At 30.6% G+C, this 15,107-nt stretch overlaps 1 protein-coding gene across 3 annotated transcripts in view; it reads left to right on the forward strand.

Moving 5' to 3' along the window:
- LOC106878026 (zinc finger CCHC domain-containing protein 2) overlaps window positions 1-15,107 on the forward strand; it is a 153,269-nt gene that overhangs the window by 92,591 nt on the left and 45,571 nt on the right. For all 3 annotated transcript variants that reach the window (XM_052968640.1, XM_052968639.1, XM_014927106.2), the window contains one exon: window positions 11,841-11,958. In XM_052968640.1, coding sequence (XP_052824600.1) covers window positions 11,841-11,958 — 118 coding nt within the window. The remainder of the gene's footprint in view (window positions 1-11,840; window positions 11,959-15,107) is intronic.

Consider the following 15,107-nt stretch of genomic DNA (forward strand, 5'->3'; position numbering starts at 1 on the left):
GCTTCTAATGTTCAGCTTTTCTCTCAAGATACTTACACTCTGACGGGTATTCACATTGACATTACACATCCAACGGAGCATACTGGCTTCATTCCTTGCGAGCTTATGTATGTCCTCAGCAGTTACAGCCCATGTTTCACTGCCATGTAGCATGGCTGTTTGTACGCATGCGTCATACAGTCTGCCTTCTACTCTGAGTGAGAGTCCCTTTGTCGCCAGCAGGGGTAAGAGCTCTCTAAACTTTGCCCAAGCTATTCTTATTCTAGCAGCTACACTTTCAGCGCACCCACCCCCACTACTAACTTGGTCGCCCAGATAGCGGAAGCTATTGACTACCTCTAGTTTTTCACCCTGGAATGAGATATATATATATAATTTAGATGTAACCTGTTTTTTTTTCTAGATAGGACTTTTAAAGCTAGATACATGCTGTGTTTTGACAAAGGAATTATTTTAGTGCTGGATTGAACCTTCTAGTTTCTTCAGAAGAATTCATCCAGTTTGCTTTAACTTAACAATTAGCATTTATTTCATTCATTGCTTTTTATATTTTGTTTTTGATTTCTCTCTGTATAATAATTTGTAATGCTAATATAGTAATGTGCATATTAATGGATCTTGGATTATAATAGTAAATTTCTAAATTAGGCACAAGCCAGGAATGTGTGGGTTAAATTGTATTTGACTGGAATTTCATTTTATTAACCACAAACATAAGGTCAGGAGTTTGATTCCCAGCAGTGCATTGTGTGCTTAAGCAAGTCAATTTATTTCACAAGCTGACAAAAATGAGTAGTACCTGTAATTCAAAGGGATAGCTGCATCACATTTTGTGTCACACTGAATCTCCTTGAGAACTATGTTAAGGGTACACATGACTGTGGAGGGCTCAGCCACTTGCATGTTAATTTCACAAGCAGGCTGTTCCATTGCTCAGACTAACTGGAACTCAAGTCGTCATAACCAACAGAGTGCCATTTTATTTTATCAACCTGTGAAAATTGAAAGGTAATGTTGACTGTGACTGGATTTGAACTCTGAATATTTCAAAAAATTTTGCAATACATTTTGTTGCAATACAAATTGGTTCACAGATGGTGTATTTTCACCTATGTAAGTTACAGTTCTTGAAGGTAATCAGTGATTACACTCCCTAAATAACAAAAACACTATTCAAATATTTTTATTAGTTTGAGTTAAATTTTTTTAAAATTTTATTTTTTTTATATTATACCTAATCACAACACCCACGGACATTTGCAGCACCTATGAGTACAGCACCCATGAACATTTGCAAGGCATCTGGAGTTAGTAGGTGGTGGGGAAGAAACCACCTCAGACCAGAGACACTGGATTTGAATTCTTGCAACAGAATAAACTCTACTAAAGGCATTCAAATATAGGGTGTGGTGGTGGGTTATTAAACCGGGTGACAGATTAAGTTTACTATTCAAATTAAGCTTTATTTTTGTATTAGAGTATTTTCTTGTCATGCTTGAGTGGTTTCATAAAATTGAAGGAGGAGGAGTTGTTAGTTCATGCAAAACTTAAGTACATATAAAAATAGAAAAAGTCAAGATTTTACTGAAGTAAATAAAGAAAAGAAAAAGCTGCTTAATCATCTGATTTGACAAATGTGAACCTACATATTTTTATATAACAAAAATACACTTTCAGTTTTTTAATTTATTTATTTTTGGGGTATATGAAATATTGAAAATAATATTCATAGAAACTAAACTTCTTTTCCAGAGTTGAAGTTGAATTCTTTTTTGGTACCTGATGCAATTTCAATGTTTTTAACGTTCTTTTTTTTTTTTTTCAAGTACCAACCTGCTTGAGACTACTCCAAGTTATATGATATAAACTTCTTGCTTTAAAATGATCTAAATTAAAACCTCCCATCAAATTTTCAGGTTAATTCATATTACAAACACCAGCTTAATGACAAATTTATTTTACAAACTTCTTCGTTATTGTCAAACCTTATTGAAAAAAAATGAAGCAGTGTATTTCAACAGAACTATGGTAATGAAAGAATTCAGTTATTCCTTCTTATCCCTTTTGTGACTATATTTCTATGGATATATGCTTGTGTTTCAAATAATTGTAGTAAACTATCTTAATATGTAACTTGATATAATGGTGTTCACAACTGAAATATTAATTTCAATCAAACCACAGTGAAATTTTACTTGAGATTTCAATTTCAACACTCTAACATAGTTGGCTCAGGCAGGTTTATATTAAAGAGTTAATCTATATTTATTCACGTGTTTTGTCAACACCTGTACTACCTCTATTTTTTTAGATAACTATGTAGCTAAGGAGATTTCTATTTTATTTTATTTGATTGCCAAAGATGTTACAAGACCAAATTTTTTTTTATAATAATGGATTCCTGATACAAATTGCATGTAATTTAGTACCGTATACATCGTTGAATACAATTAAGAAAGAAGACATAAAACTTCTTTCAAAAGGTGGACAAATAGTTGCATACAAATATTGAGGCATTAATATTAGTCAGACAATCAAAACATAATGTTCTTAGCCTTAGCTGGTTTTCTAGAACAGCACTGATATAAAAGAAATGATAATGTGAAAAATAAGATATTGATTTCCCAAAGAAAGGTAGACAAGAAACAAGACAAACATGAAGGATAGCTTCATCAATCCTCTGGTATCTACCTGTGATTTGATTTCCTTTATTTGCGAACTTTTGTTTTAGATCGTGCTGCGTAAATTTAAAGATGATGTGCCTAAATTAGCAACAATTATAATGTAACATAATGTATTTGATTTCTTTAGTGGTGTTTCTGTTAATTTTTTGATTGTTTGAAAGTGACTTGCAACTTCTGTCACCATTTTTGTCTCATTTCTTATTTTCAAAAACTTTAAGCAGGCTGATGAAGCATTCATAAATATATTTTTGTTTTATTTGGTTTTTGGGTGTCTGCAACAAAACAAAATAAGCTTTAAAAAAAATTTTATGAAAATATTTTGGTAATGTATTACACACAGACACACACACACATGGAATATCTGATTACTTTATTAATCTTTCAGTGTCACTATTATATTTCTTATGCACCATCCTTATTACTACTTTCTCAAGCATTTCAATGTGGTTTAATACCACAATGTGGTTTACATTTACTTGCATTCCTCCAAGATAAAATTCCTCAATTCAAATGTAGCTGCACAAAGAAGGAATATAGTTATGAATGCATCTACAAGAAAAAACTTTTTACATCTTTTAGAGCAAATATAACTTTAATGTTTTTAGGTTAACTAGATTCGCATGTTGATTTTACTCTATTTGTACTGATAAGAAAGGATGAGGTAATGTAACCCCATCTCTTTTCATTCTGTTTTTATATTTGATGAAGTCAATACTTCAACTGGTAGTTGTTTAACATTTAATCCAATTTTAGCTTCTCATCTACATTTAATTTTAAATTTTAAAAGGTTACTTCTCTTTCTTTGACCAAATGTTGTGATTCAAAATGGCAGTCATTACATCCTGTCACACTTGTGTGTTTAATACCTCTCTACTTGATGTTTTCATATTATACCTATGTCTTTTGTAGTAAATCAGCCAAGCAAGATTTAGCCTGTATGGTAAAAAATGCCGCTGCTTTTAGCTTCATATACCTGTTCACAAACCTGGGCACCAAACTGTTAATTGTTAATTAACAAAGTTAACGATGGAAATCATTATTGGACTAATTAACTTCTGTTACATTTAACTTCCGTTAATTCAAGTCAGCTTGAGTTAACTTCTGTTAGCTTCAATTCAATTGAAATTAATGGATTTTATAGTTTTGGTACTTTTTAAAGGTGTTTTTAGAGCAAAAACTGATTTTTTGTTTTTTTTACTATAATAAAAATTGTTAACAGCTTATTGATAACTTCTGTTGGATTTTTAAAGAATTAACTGATTAACAGTTATCAAAGTTAACTTTTTGGTTAACGAAGTTAACTTTTTGACTAATGGTGCCTACCTTTGTTGATCACTAATGAACCCCTTATTTCGTTTTTCATTTCGTCTTTTCTCTCCAGAAGTTTTATTCCATTGTAATATTTTAAACTATTATGCTGTGTCGATCAGAGCTTGCCTTTGCTCTAATTCTTCATTGACCAATAGGTTTAATCTTTTCTTTTTTAACACTATCTTCTGGAATTTACAAAATTTGACCTAGTAAAATTGAAGGAGGTTATCTCTTGTACACTCTATCACACTATGAAACATATCAGGCTTTTTTTTTATCTAGAGATTTATCATGATCACCACTCTTTTGCCTATAGTTTTTGTCACAGTCTGTTTTGCTTGCTTTTTGTGGCTCTTCTTTAGTCTACTACATAGAAATTATCAGTTTAGTATTACCTGGTTAGGAAAGATAATTTTTCAAAGGTAAAATATAAATGAGGTAGATGAGCACTATTAACTGAATTTATACAGCTAATCTGGAGGATAGACCGAATTCAAATGAGTTTACTACTTGTTATTTTCAAAGGAGATTTAAGTGATATAGCAATATGGTGATTATCTTTTTTAAAATGTTTTATTTATTTATTTATTTAATCTGTTTGTCTTCCATGCTAATATTGTTTGGGTGTTTCTGTAAATATGTATATTTGCATAAGAGGTGTTAGCGCAAGTGTTTTTACTACTGGATGCTTTCTTTTTAAAGGTAACTATGTTATGGGAGTATTATCTATATTTTCGATGAGGTTGACTTTAGACAAGCAATGTATGTTACCTCAGAGCTGGTTGATTATTATGTGTTATGTAATTCAGTAGATGATTGAAATCAACTGTTACATTACAGAAGGTACTTGATCAGAAGGTCAGAAACCTGTTTGTTAGCTCTAGCTAAAGGGAGTAGAGGAAACTAAATGAACAACTGTATGTTGAATGCAAGTACTGTTTTACAGGTTTGCCCTAGCTGTGGAAATAGGGATTTAAAAAAACAAAACAAAAAAACATGTGAAGTGTTTATGAGATTTAAGTATTGATGATTCTAAATATGGACAAAAGTAATCAAAGACTGAATGTTACTTTTAGAACTAGGTGAAATAAATTCCTTATCAAATGAGTTGCTAAATGTGAATTTATCCAATCTCACAAACTATTTATACATCTCAATAAGGCAGTGCTTATTGGATCATCTGGTAAAGGTTTCCAATTGAAAGCTTGATTAGGTCAATAACTGCAAATAACAACTTCTTGTAATGCTTTATTTTTATTCTTCCTTCTCTAATTTATAATACTGCTGCTCTTAGAATTCTCATTGTTATTTATAATTTCGTTGTTTCACATTTGTTAGCAGATGTTCTATTTAGAAGAAAATTCTTTAGGGAGGAAATTTGTGATTTGGTTTCAATTCTGGTTTGAAATGTTTTCTTTCAGCTATACAAATACTCATGGGAAAGGCATGAATGTTGAAGAATTGCACATTTCTTTATCGTTTAGGCTTTGTTGCCATTTAGGAAAACATCGAATTTTTTTCAATTCTTTGATTCCCTTGTATTAGTCATTTTGTATTTTAATTTTATTTCCTTATTTTAAAAAAAAAAGTCTTCAGTCATATATGGAAGAGCCCTAGCACCACAACAGCCTAGAGTAAAACTGTGTATGCGTGTGAATTATATACTCACTCACATATTATTCATGCATGTATATTTTGCTTATTTTTTAAACTAGAAATTTACTGTTACGCACTTTTAACAAGTTTGTTTTATATTTATGTAAATTAAAAAAACATTCAGATGATGGGTTATATACCTATGTTGAATTATTAATAGTATTGTTGCTAGTTGCCAATAAATTCTCCTGTAGGAAAGATTTAGAACAATGTCCATTGTTGAAGAAACAGATTTAACTACTTAGTTGTTGATATAAATGGATGAGGATGTAAAGTTTACAGAATAAATAAAATCTCCAAATGAATTTATTTATATTTTTTTTCCAAAAGAAAGGGCATTGATACTTTGCCTAAAAATTTGTATTTCTTAGAGGGAAGAAAGATGTAAAAACATGAAAATTCATAGATCAAACTGGTTATACAGCATAAAACAATAGTAAAACTTACATTTTTGAAAGCTGATGAAATTTTGAAACAGATATGTTATCCAGAATTATAATAGTTTTTAGCAGTCAGCAAAGAAATGCAGTAACTTCAGCTGTCTTCTGCAGTCTGTTGGTTTTCTTTCCTTTTTTTTTTTCTGGTCTAATGCTGGTGCAAACTGAATAGTACAGATTTTCTGCAATCTCAACAGATTTCAGCTGGATGTCAATTTAGGATTTGTTTACTGTTCATATCTGGATTTCTGACACTTTTTTTAAAGATTTTTTTCCCCTCAGTTGACGTAACGAGGTTGAATGTTTGTAATTATTTTATTGACAGAAAGAGATAGCTAAATCTAAAATGATTATTTTAAGGAGTTGACAATGAAACAGACCCCCCCCCCAAAAAAAAAAAACATGTAAACAAACTGTTGAGAGTGCTGAATTAATAATACTAAAACTATAAATTCATAGCTTAAAGTATGAAAGGTAAATTAATTAAATGAATTATTAATTATATGATGTCGCAATTGTTATTAAATCTCAGTGTAATCTTAGTATTGGGTGGCAACTTAATTGGTAGTATATCACATTCCATAGGACTGGAAAATTAACTAGTCGTTAATTTAGAAAGTTATGCCGGAAATGACTCTTGTAGATTAAATGACTTACTTTTAAAACCTGCCAAAGATTTTTAGTGAATAGAATGTGTTTATTAGTTCTAGGTATCTATTACTGAGTTAGGCTTTTATAGTGAGAGAGTGTTTTTTTTTTTTTTCATTTTGTGCATTTGCAAAAATATTTTTGAATGCACTTGTAAGGTTCTTGTAAGGAAGGAGGATGTTTCTAAGAAGGATATCATTTAAATGCTGATGTTTTAGTACTAAGAGTGTCTTCCCATTCTAACCTCACCTTTTCTGTAAAATACTTTTTGAATAGTGTCTCTCTGCTTAGTATCAGATTTGGCATGTTTTTGTGTTGATGTTCAGTGTGGGATTGAACACCACAGTCTTTTAGGACATACATTAATTATATTTCAGCTCTTGGTACTTTATTGACAGGCTTGTATACTTTTAGGTGGCTTGAAAAATACTGTAATGATTGGTCAACAGTAGACATTGTTGGAAATTTTATTGATTATCAGACTTTAAATTGACAAAATGCTAATCCTACAGTTTCTATTGATAAAAAAAGTGGTTGAGCTATCAATCAGAGAAATACAAAATTGTTTAAAGCTTCAGTGTTATGGCCAACTTTTAACTCTGTAACTTAGTGGATTTAGACCTAACTTCTAAAAAAGTTGAAATGTTTTATGATCTGAAATATGTGTGAAATTCTGTTAAACCATTTTATTTATCCTAGAGATAATTCAATTTTAAGTTTCTGTTGAAATCAGTAGGTATATTTGTAACAAAAAGAAAGGTAACATGACCAAATAAATAAATAAGATGGTGGACTGCTCACTCTTAAATTTTACATCTGTATCTTGCAGAGAGAACTTTATGATCTTTAAAGCCAAATGTCTAAGCTGGAGAATAAGTAACTAGCTTTCTGTGAAAAATCTCTTTTAATACAGGAAACTTTACATTCACTTTGCTCTGCAGAATCTGCATGTTAGCACTGTAATTTGAATCATGGAAGAAAAAAAAATTTTTTTTTATAGTCATGGTTAATATCTTTGATTCTTCCAGACAAAGCATAATCAATTTGAGTTCAAAAACTTAAAATATATTAGCTTGTCTGTCTTTTGAAATGAAGTTGTGTATCTTTGAAATATTTTCTTTAGACTGTACAATTTTCTTATGGAATGAACCAATAATTTTCACATTAAAAAAAAAAAAATTATATTTTATTTTTATTGCCACCCTTTTTTTTTTTCAAGTTCTCTCATATCAGAGTATTGAAAATATAATTCCAAATTATGCATTACTTAGTTTTGGTGTAATTAATTAAGATTTTAAATAAAAATAAAATCCACAAAAATTTAAAATGAGAATAATAATTATGGCAGCATATAATGTTATATAATAAAAAATATAATATTATAGCCCAACTTTTGTGATTACTTTGTTGTTAGCTTTTGAAATAATTTTTGTGATTTACATTTAGTTAATAATACTCATAGATTGTATGTTTTGAATTTTTAAGTAGTATTTGCTTAAAATAATTATGGACTTTTCCTTGAGATAGTGTGCTGCTTCTGTAAAATCTTTGGTGTTTTATTATTGAATAACTTTAAAGAAATTTGTTGAAAATCGTGCTCAAAATTGAAATAGTATCTGAATGAGTTTTATTTTTTCTATAGTGAAATAACTTCATACTGATGTGACAACTCATTTATTAATGCTTCTTTATATATATATATATATATATATATATATATATATATATATATATATATATACACACACACACATGTTTAATATACAGCTATACATTATTATTATGCATATTATTTATACATATTTTTACTCATTATACATGTGTCTGCAAGATGGTTGTTTTATTACTTGATTGAGGAGTCAGATAGTTTTGGTTGCTATATTCATGTCTAAGTAGACCTGTTTAGGATGAGTATTGCTCACCTCACATTAGAAGAAGTGGGTAAGAATGGTTTACACCCATTTATAATTTAACACAAGAACAAAAAAAGAAATGCTTTTGACTATTAGAACTCAGAATGTAAGGGCTTTACGGGATCTTAAAACTTGTGAGAGATCTGAATAATGAACAACTCTTGTTGAATGTGAACTCCAAGATGATAAATTGGCAGAGTCATTAGAGTCACACAAAATACTGTATGGCATTTGTTTACCCTTTAGCATTTAAACTGGCCAAAATATTCTACCTGTTTTGTGTTCAAATTGGCCAAATCCAGCTTCTACACTACCCCACAATGTCATACCAGAAGTAAACAATCACATCATTGAAGTCTTAAAGCTAAAAGATAGTACATGATTAATTCAAAATGATGTCATTAAATAAGCATTACATTTGACAGAGTGATCTAAATGCTAAAGGGTTAAGCTTTCGTGCTCCAACTTAAAAATCCCATCATGGTCAACCTTGCCTTTCATCCTTTTGAAGTGGATAAATAAATACCATTCCAATACTGGGGTTGATTCTTCTTTCTCTGTCTCTCTCTTTCTGTATGGAAGAAATTGACTATGGTCAGTGGACTCTACTTTGTTTAAATTCTCGAGGCATACTGTGTGTTATGAGGCATGCCTACAGTGCCATTAGGAGTTGAGGTCTGGGAAGGATTTCACCACAGACACTGCATTACTAAGGGAAAACAGAATAGCTGATGAGGGTAACCTAACTGAGAATAATGGAAGTTACTCTTTCTTTTAAAAAGGATGACCAGCTGGTAAACCATGTATACATGGTGTTGGTTTCACTATAAGAACAATTTTGGTTCAGAAATTCAGTATTTTTTATCAATCTCTGTATTTGAACATCTTATCCATCTTTGAATTATTTTAAATAATCAGTTCCTCATTTTCATTAGTGCTTATGGATGATTAAAAAAAAAAAAAAAAGATGTTCTCAATGAATTGCAATGTGTAATCCTTTAAGTCTATTAATCCTGATGATAAAATCCTTCTTAGAAAATTTTATGTGAAACCACAAAATATAGCCAGAAATCACTGGAAGACATGGGTGTGTAGATGCAACACTGATGAACTGTTTACTTCTAGAACTTTGTTCAGAGTTTGAATTTGTTATAATTAATACTATTTTTTGCCAAAATAGCAAGCAATAAACTTCATGGATGCATACCCATTCAAAGTGTTGGCTTCTAATTGATTTTATCACCACATAAAGATGAGTTATATCTGATATGTGGTTTGTTAGATCAATACAAGCTGCTGGTGGCTGTTGAGTTGAACACAGAATATGCTAGCAAAATTAGAAATGAATATTAAAATAAAATGAATTCTTAAATTCCAGCATAATGTTGGGAAGAAGAAATTAAAAGTTAAATATTAAGATTCCAATGTTAGCTGCAATTTTCACACTGCCTCCAGGAAAAGTCTTTGTTCTCTCCAAGTTTATGGAATCTCAGTTGAAGAGTGGTACATTCTTACTTCAGTAGTACTTGATATACTTAAAGAAAACCTTAGCCCATTTTTTTCAATAACAACTTTATTAGTTTGTTGATTGAAATAGCCATACATTAAAAGCTCAAATTGATGAAAAACTGAAAGCTAAACTTGATAAAGAATAATCTATTTAGCAGAAAAGCTTATATTTCATATATAGTTTATACTTTGTGTTCAACAGCTGTTCCTTGAAGATAAACACCACCAAATGTATAATTACATTAATTGTGAAACAATTAATTAAATTAAATTAAGTCAAATTAATTTTAAAACAGTGTTTACTCAAATTATCAGGAATGTTACATTAAGCAGAAAACTGTTACTGGACCAGTATTGCAATTATGTAATTATATATTTTATGGTGTTTAACTTCATGAAACGGCTGTTGAACATAAAATCTGAACTATATGTGAAATTTTTGCTTTTTTTGCTAAATGTGTTGGTCTTAAAAGATTGTTTTAACCAATTATGTATACACATGCAATCCAGTCTCACTTGGATTTACTACAATGTAATAACCTGTTGGAATTTAAATCAACTCTTAGATGAGGAGATACTGTATTTTTTTGTATTATATGTGCTTAACAGGACAATCATTTCTCCTGCTCACGTTAGCTGATACAGTGTGTTTTCTCAATTTACTTAAACGTACAGTAGATTATGTTAAGACTCATTTCTCTCTACAGATATTCTATAGTCTATATATCACACTAACATGCAGCATCATTATTCTTACACATGCTTCATTTACTCTGCCTTTTGAAAAGAGAGAGAGAGAGAGGTGGGAGAAGAGGGCAAGTATATGTTCATCACCAAGTGATTAAACTTTATTGTAGTTCAAATCTTCATCAGCATCAGTGTAGTTGATGACATAATCTCTTATGCTTTGGCTACTCAGTTTATGTTTCAGACCAAATAACATAGGGTAAAAGAAAGACAGGATTGTTAGGTTGTTTATTACCATGGATTTACTGATTATATATATCTGAGACAAAAATTAACATGGCCTTGGCAGGAAACGTTTTTATCAGAAGATAAATATATTTTCATACACATAATTAATGTAAATTTATAAAATTATAAATCTTAGAAGCTATGGAACCTTTCATATAAACTGTGGGAAAGGAGAAAACTAGCATTATTAGTAAATCCCAATTTAGAGTAGCTCAAATACTATCTGATGCGTCCACTGTGCTAGTGTAACACACAGTGGAAGTTGCTTATTATGATAATTTTAGGATGGAGCCTTTTGGATAACAATAAACGAGTGATAACATAGCAGATGATGTAACAGTATCATGTGCATGTTTGGGACCTACTAATTTTGATAATAAAAACCATTTGATAATATTGTTTGTGATTGAATTATGTGGCTTTCACTATTCTATCTGAAAAGATATATGATGATCTCAAATTTCTGTTGCTAGTTGAAATTCAAATTGTTATCTTTGTTCTGGAGTTGATATTTTATCAAGAAAAATGAGGGTATAGGTTTGTCGTCTATTTTATATTGTAATATTGCATAACTGCTATAGTGAAAATTCTTACAGCACATGTGATTAAATGATGTTCACTTTGATTATTTATGTTTTGTAACTGTTTCCTAATTGAGTACTTGATATGGTTTTCTAAGACTTGTATTTTTTTTTTCCTGTCTCTAGGATGAATGTTTGTGCTGCCACTGCTCAGTGTCGTATTCATCATCACCAAAGCCTGACGAAGGACCGCACTTCTGCAGTAGCTGCCAACCTCATACATCGCTACCACACAAAGAAAAAGGTGAGTTTCTACGCTCTTTTTCATTTATTTTAGTGAAATCACAGAATTTACAAATGATACATTAACTGTATACAGTAACTCAATGAGTAAAATAATACAATGAGATATTTTCAGTTGAAAAAAATGAAATTATATAAGAAAATTTTGTTCATACAATATTCTAATCAATACAATATTCTGTACCACTACAGAATTTCAGAACACATTCTCTCTGAAAGTTCCATTTTTATTCTTCATATCTGGTATTGAATTTCTTACTCTAGACATATCCACATAAATCTAACAATAAGAGAAACATTCATTGTTTTTTTTTGTAAATACCTGTCTTTGAAACTGTCTTGTCATAAGTTTCTGCATTCTAAGTCCCAGTGGATAATTTGTCAAGAAATTAATGCTTTTGCATCTAGAATGGTAGTGCACAATCACTTGGTGGCAAATATATTCTTGGATAAATAAATCTTTCTCTTCATGGTTGCAAAAAGCAACTGTAAAAAAAAATGTTTTTGAATCTTTTAATATAACTTATTACAATAGCTATCAGCTGTATCAAAATGTTGGAGGAGTACAATGGGCACACCAATCTTCTAGTTTATTGAACCATTCTGCTCAAATAAATTTTTAAAAATTCAGTTGGATAAAGATGTGCTTCATTACTATTGAGAACTGTGTCACTGCTTAATTATTCTTTGATTTCTCTTGGAACTCTATTATAATGGCATTAACTCCAGTTTGTTGGACAAAGAATTGTATACTCTCAGAATCAGTCCATATGTTTACATTTTTGCTGGAAGTCTTGCAAAAGCTTTCAGAGTTGTCCAGGAAACACAAGATTATCTTGATTTATTATATTTGATTGACTTTGCCAGTATGGCTCTTTTCCTTCACCAATTCTAAGCAGAAATTCTGCCGAGTTTTCTCCAGTGTCATCTGTTGCTATTTGAATGCACATATTTCTGGTGGGTTGCTTGATTTAAAATTCTTCAGAAAACAGAGAGTTTGTGAAACATTAATGACTTCCACATGAGACAACTAGGAGAGTTTGGCACCATTCACCAGTAGATCGCAATGAACTGTTAATTTCATGTCTGTCATGGATACTGTGGTCCTTTGTTACTTCATATCATCATCATCATCGTTTAACATCTGCCTTCCATGCTGGTATGTTGACTATTTGGCTAACTGGCTGACAAGTTATATATCCTGGTGACATCTTTAATTTAAGTACCTAGTTATATTTCAAACTCAGTGAGTTTGTAGAATGTAGGATCTACCACTATGTTTTTTAGATCTGTGTCTGTAAGCTGGATATGAGTCTTCAGTCATAACAGTTTGGTTAAAAAATTGTATTGGAAATCCTTTCTGATAATTACAATTTCTTCCTTCACTGAATCTGCATGAATTGTTCAGATTCTTATGTCCACAGAACCTATGGATTAAGTTCATTTTTACTCCAGTGAATAACAGGGTATTCTCTTTTTTTGTTTTTGTTTGAAATCTAAGCACAAACAAACAGATCAATATCAGCTGAATCTCTAGGTTTATCTTCTGCTAGATAAAAAGAATAAAAGCATTTAGCAGTATTTTTTTTTTTAGTCTTCTTTCATACGTGTGTTAGCAATTACCTTTCCTAGGTTTTTCTCTCAAGGCAAATCATGAAGATGTTGCTTCACCTTTTTATGAAACTCTATTACTGTAATATGTTATCAATTTCTTGGCTATTTACTGTGAAAAAATGATCATCTCTTTCTAATTTGGATTTATTGTAAAAGTAATGAAGAGGTGGCTTTCCATTGTATTTGATGATGCTCATGCACAATCTCGAACACTTTGGGGATCCATATACAATCACTGTTAGTATGCTTTTATTTTCTGATGATCCTTTTGTTCCTATCCATTACTTTAAACATTCATTGTGTATCCATCAGTACCAAAAGGAAACATGATGGTGTAGTTGTAAAGACTATCATAACGTTGATGTATCTCATATATTGCAAGGTACTTCTGTGTTCATAGATTACATCAAGGCTTTTTCTTGTCACATTGAGCTGCAAAACTTCCACTTCGTTTGTAGTGGTCGTGTTATATTGCCTTTTATACCCACTCCCATTTAGCTTATCTCTTGCTTTTAATACTAGTTTAATCTCTTCTGTGGTGAACTCAATAAATTTGAAATCTCTGATGTATGGATCAACATAATGTAAACAATGTTGCAATTTAACTGTCACATCAGAGTTCAAAGTGGAATTGTTTCTCAGTCTGCTTACTTTATTGTAGTTTGTCTCCTAAATCAAAATCTGAGCAAACTCTCATCATTTGTTTTCAGATGGAATAAGTGGCCCAATTCTGTAAATAAACCTTTCACTAAATTTTATTCTTGGACTATATTTTGGTATTGCTGATTTCTGATGACCTAGAGAAGACTTGGCATAGTTGAACTTGGGATTTTGTCAAGAAAGGGCTTGACAGTAGATTTAGTTTAATATTACTTTTAGTGCTGCAGTGGTTTGATATTTCATCTTCAAATTTTAGTCTATTTCAAAAACTGCACTTGTTCCCATTATTTTCATTGGAAAAAAAAAAAAGAAAAAAAAACATCTTGTGTAGTCACATATTGTCTTGTGGCAATACTAACTCTTGGTAAAAATCACATTGCAAAGCAATAACATTTTTTTCTTCTTTCAACGCATCTTGAAGTGAGTTTGAGTGTTGGAATTTCTGTTAGTTTTCGGGAGAGCCCTTCTTTCTTCTTTAATTCCACTTAATCAGGTTTTAATTATAAGGCTTCTGTCATCTGCCAGATGGGTGTTTCCTTTTGCTTTATTTTCTTTCAATTAAGCTTCAGTCATGCAATTTCTTTTAGCTGCTTGGTGGGTGTCTCCTTATTCTTCACCTTCACCACTGTGATTTCTTGGCATCACAATAATTTTAATTCTTTCAAAAAATGTTCTGGATGATTAGGTCACAGCCACACAAACAAACTTTTCTTAATTCATATTGTGCTGTAAAATAATCTACATTTACAAAAATGAAACTTATGAAATATTTTAAAAAGTGAAAAGATTGTAGAAAATTTTTACTAGATTTTTAGTGGCGATGATTTTTTTTTTTTTACATATATATTTAGTTTTAAAACAAAAAAGTCAACAATT

Source organism: Octopus bimaculoides, chromosome 6 (assembly GCF_001194135.2).
Source record: "Octopus bimaculoides isolate UCB-OBI-ISO-001 chromosome 6, ASM119413v2, whole genome shotgun sequence".
NCBI lineage: Eukaryota > Metazoa > Mollusca > Cephalopoda > Octopoda > Octopodidae > Octopus > Octopus bimaculoides.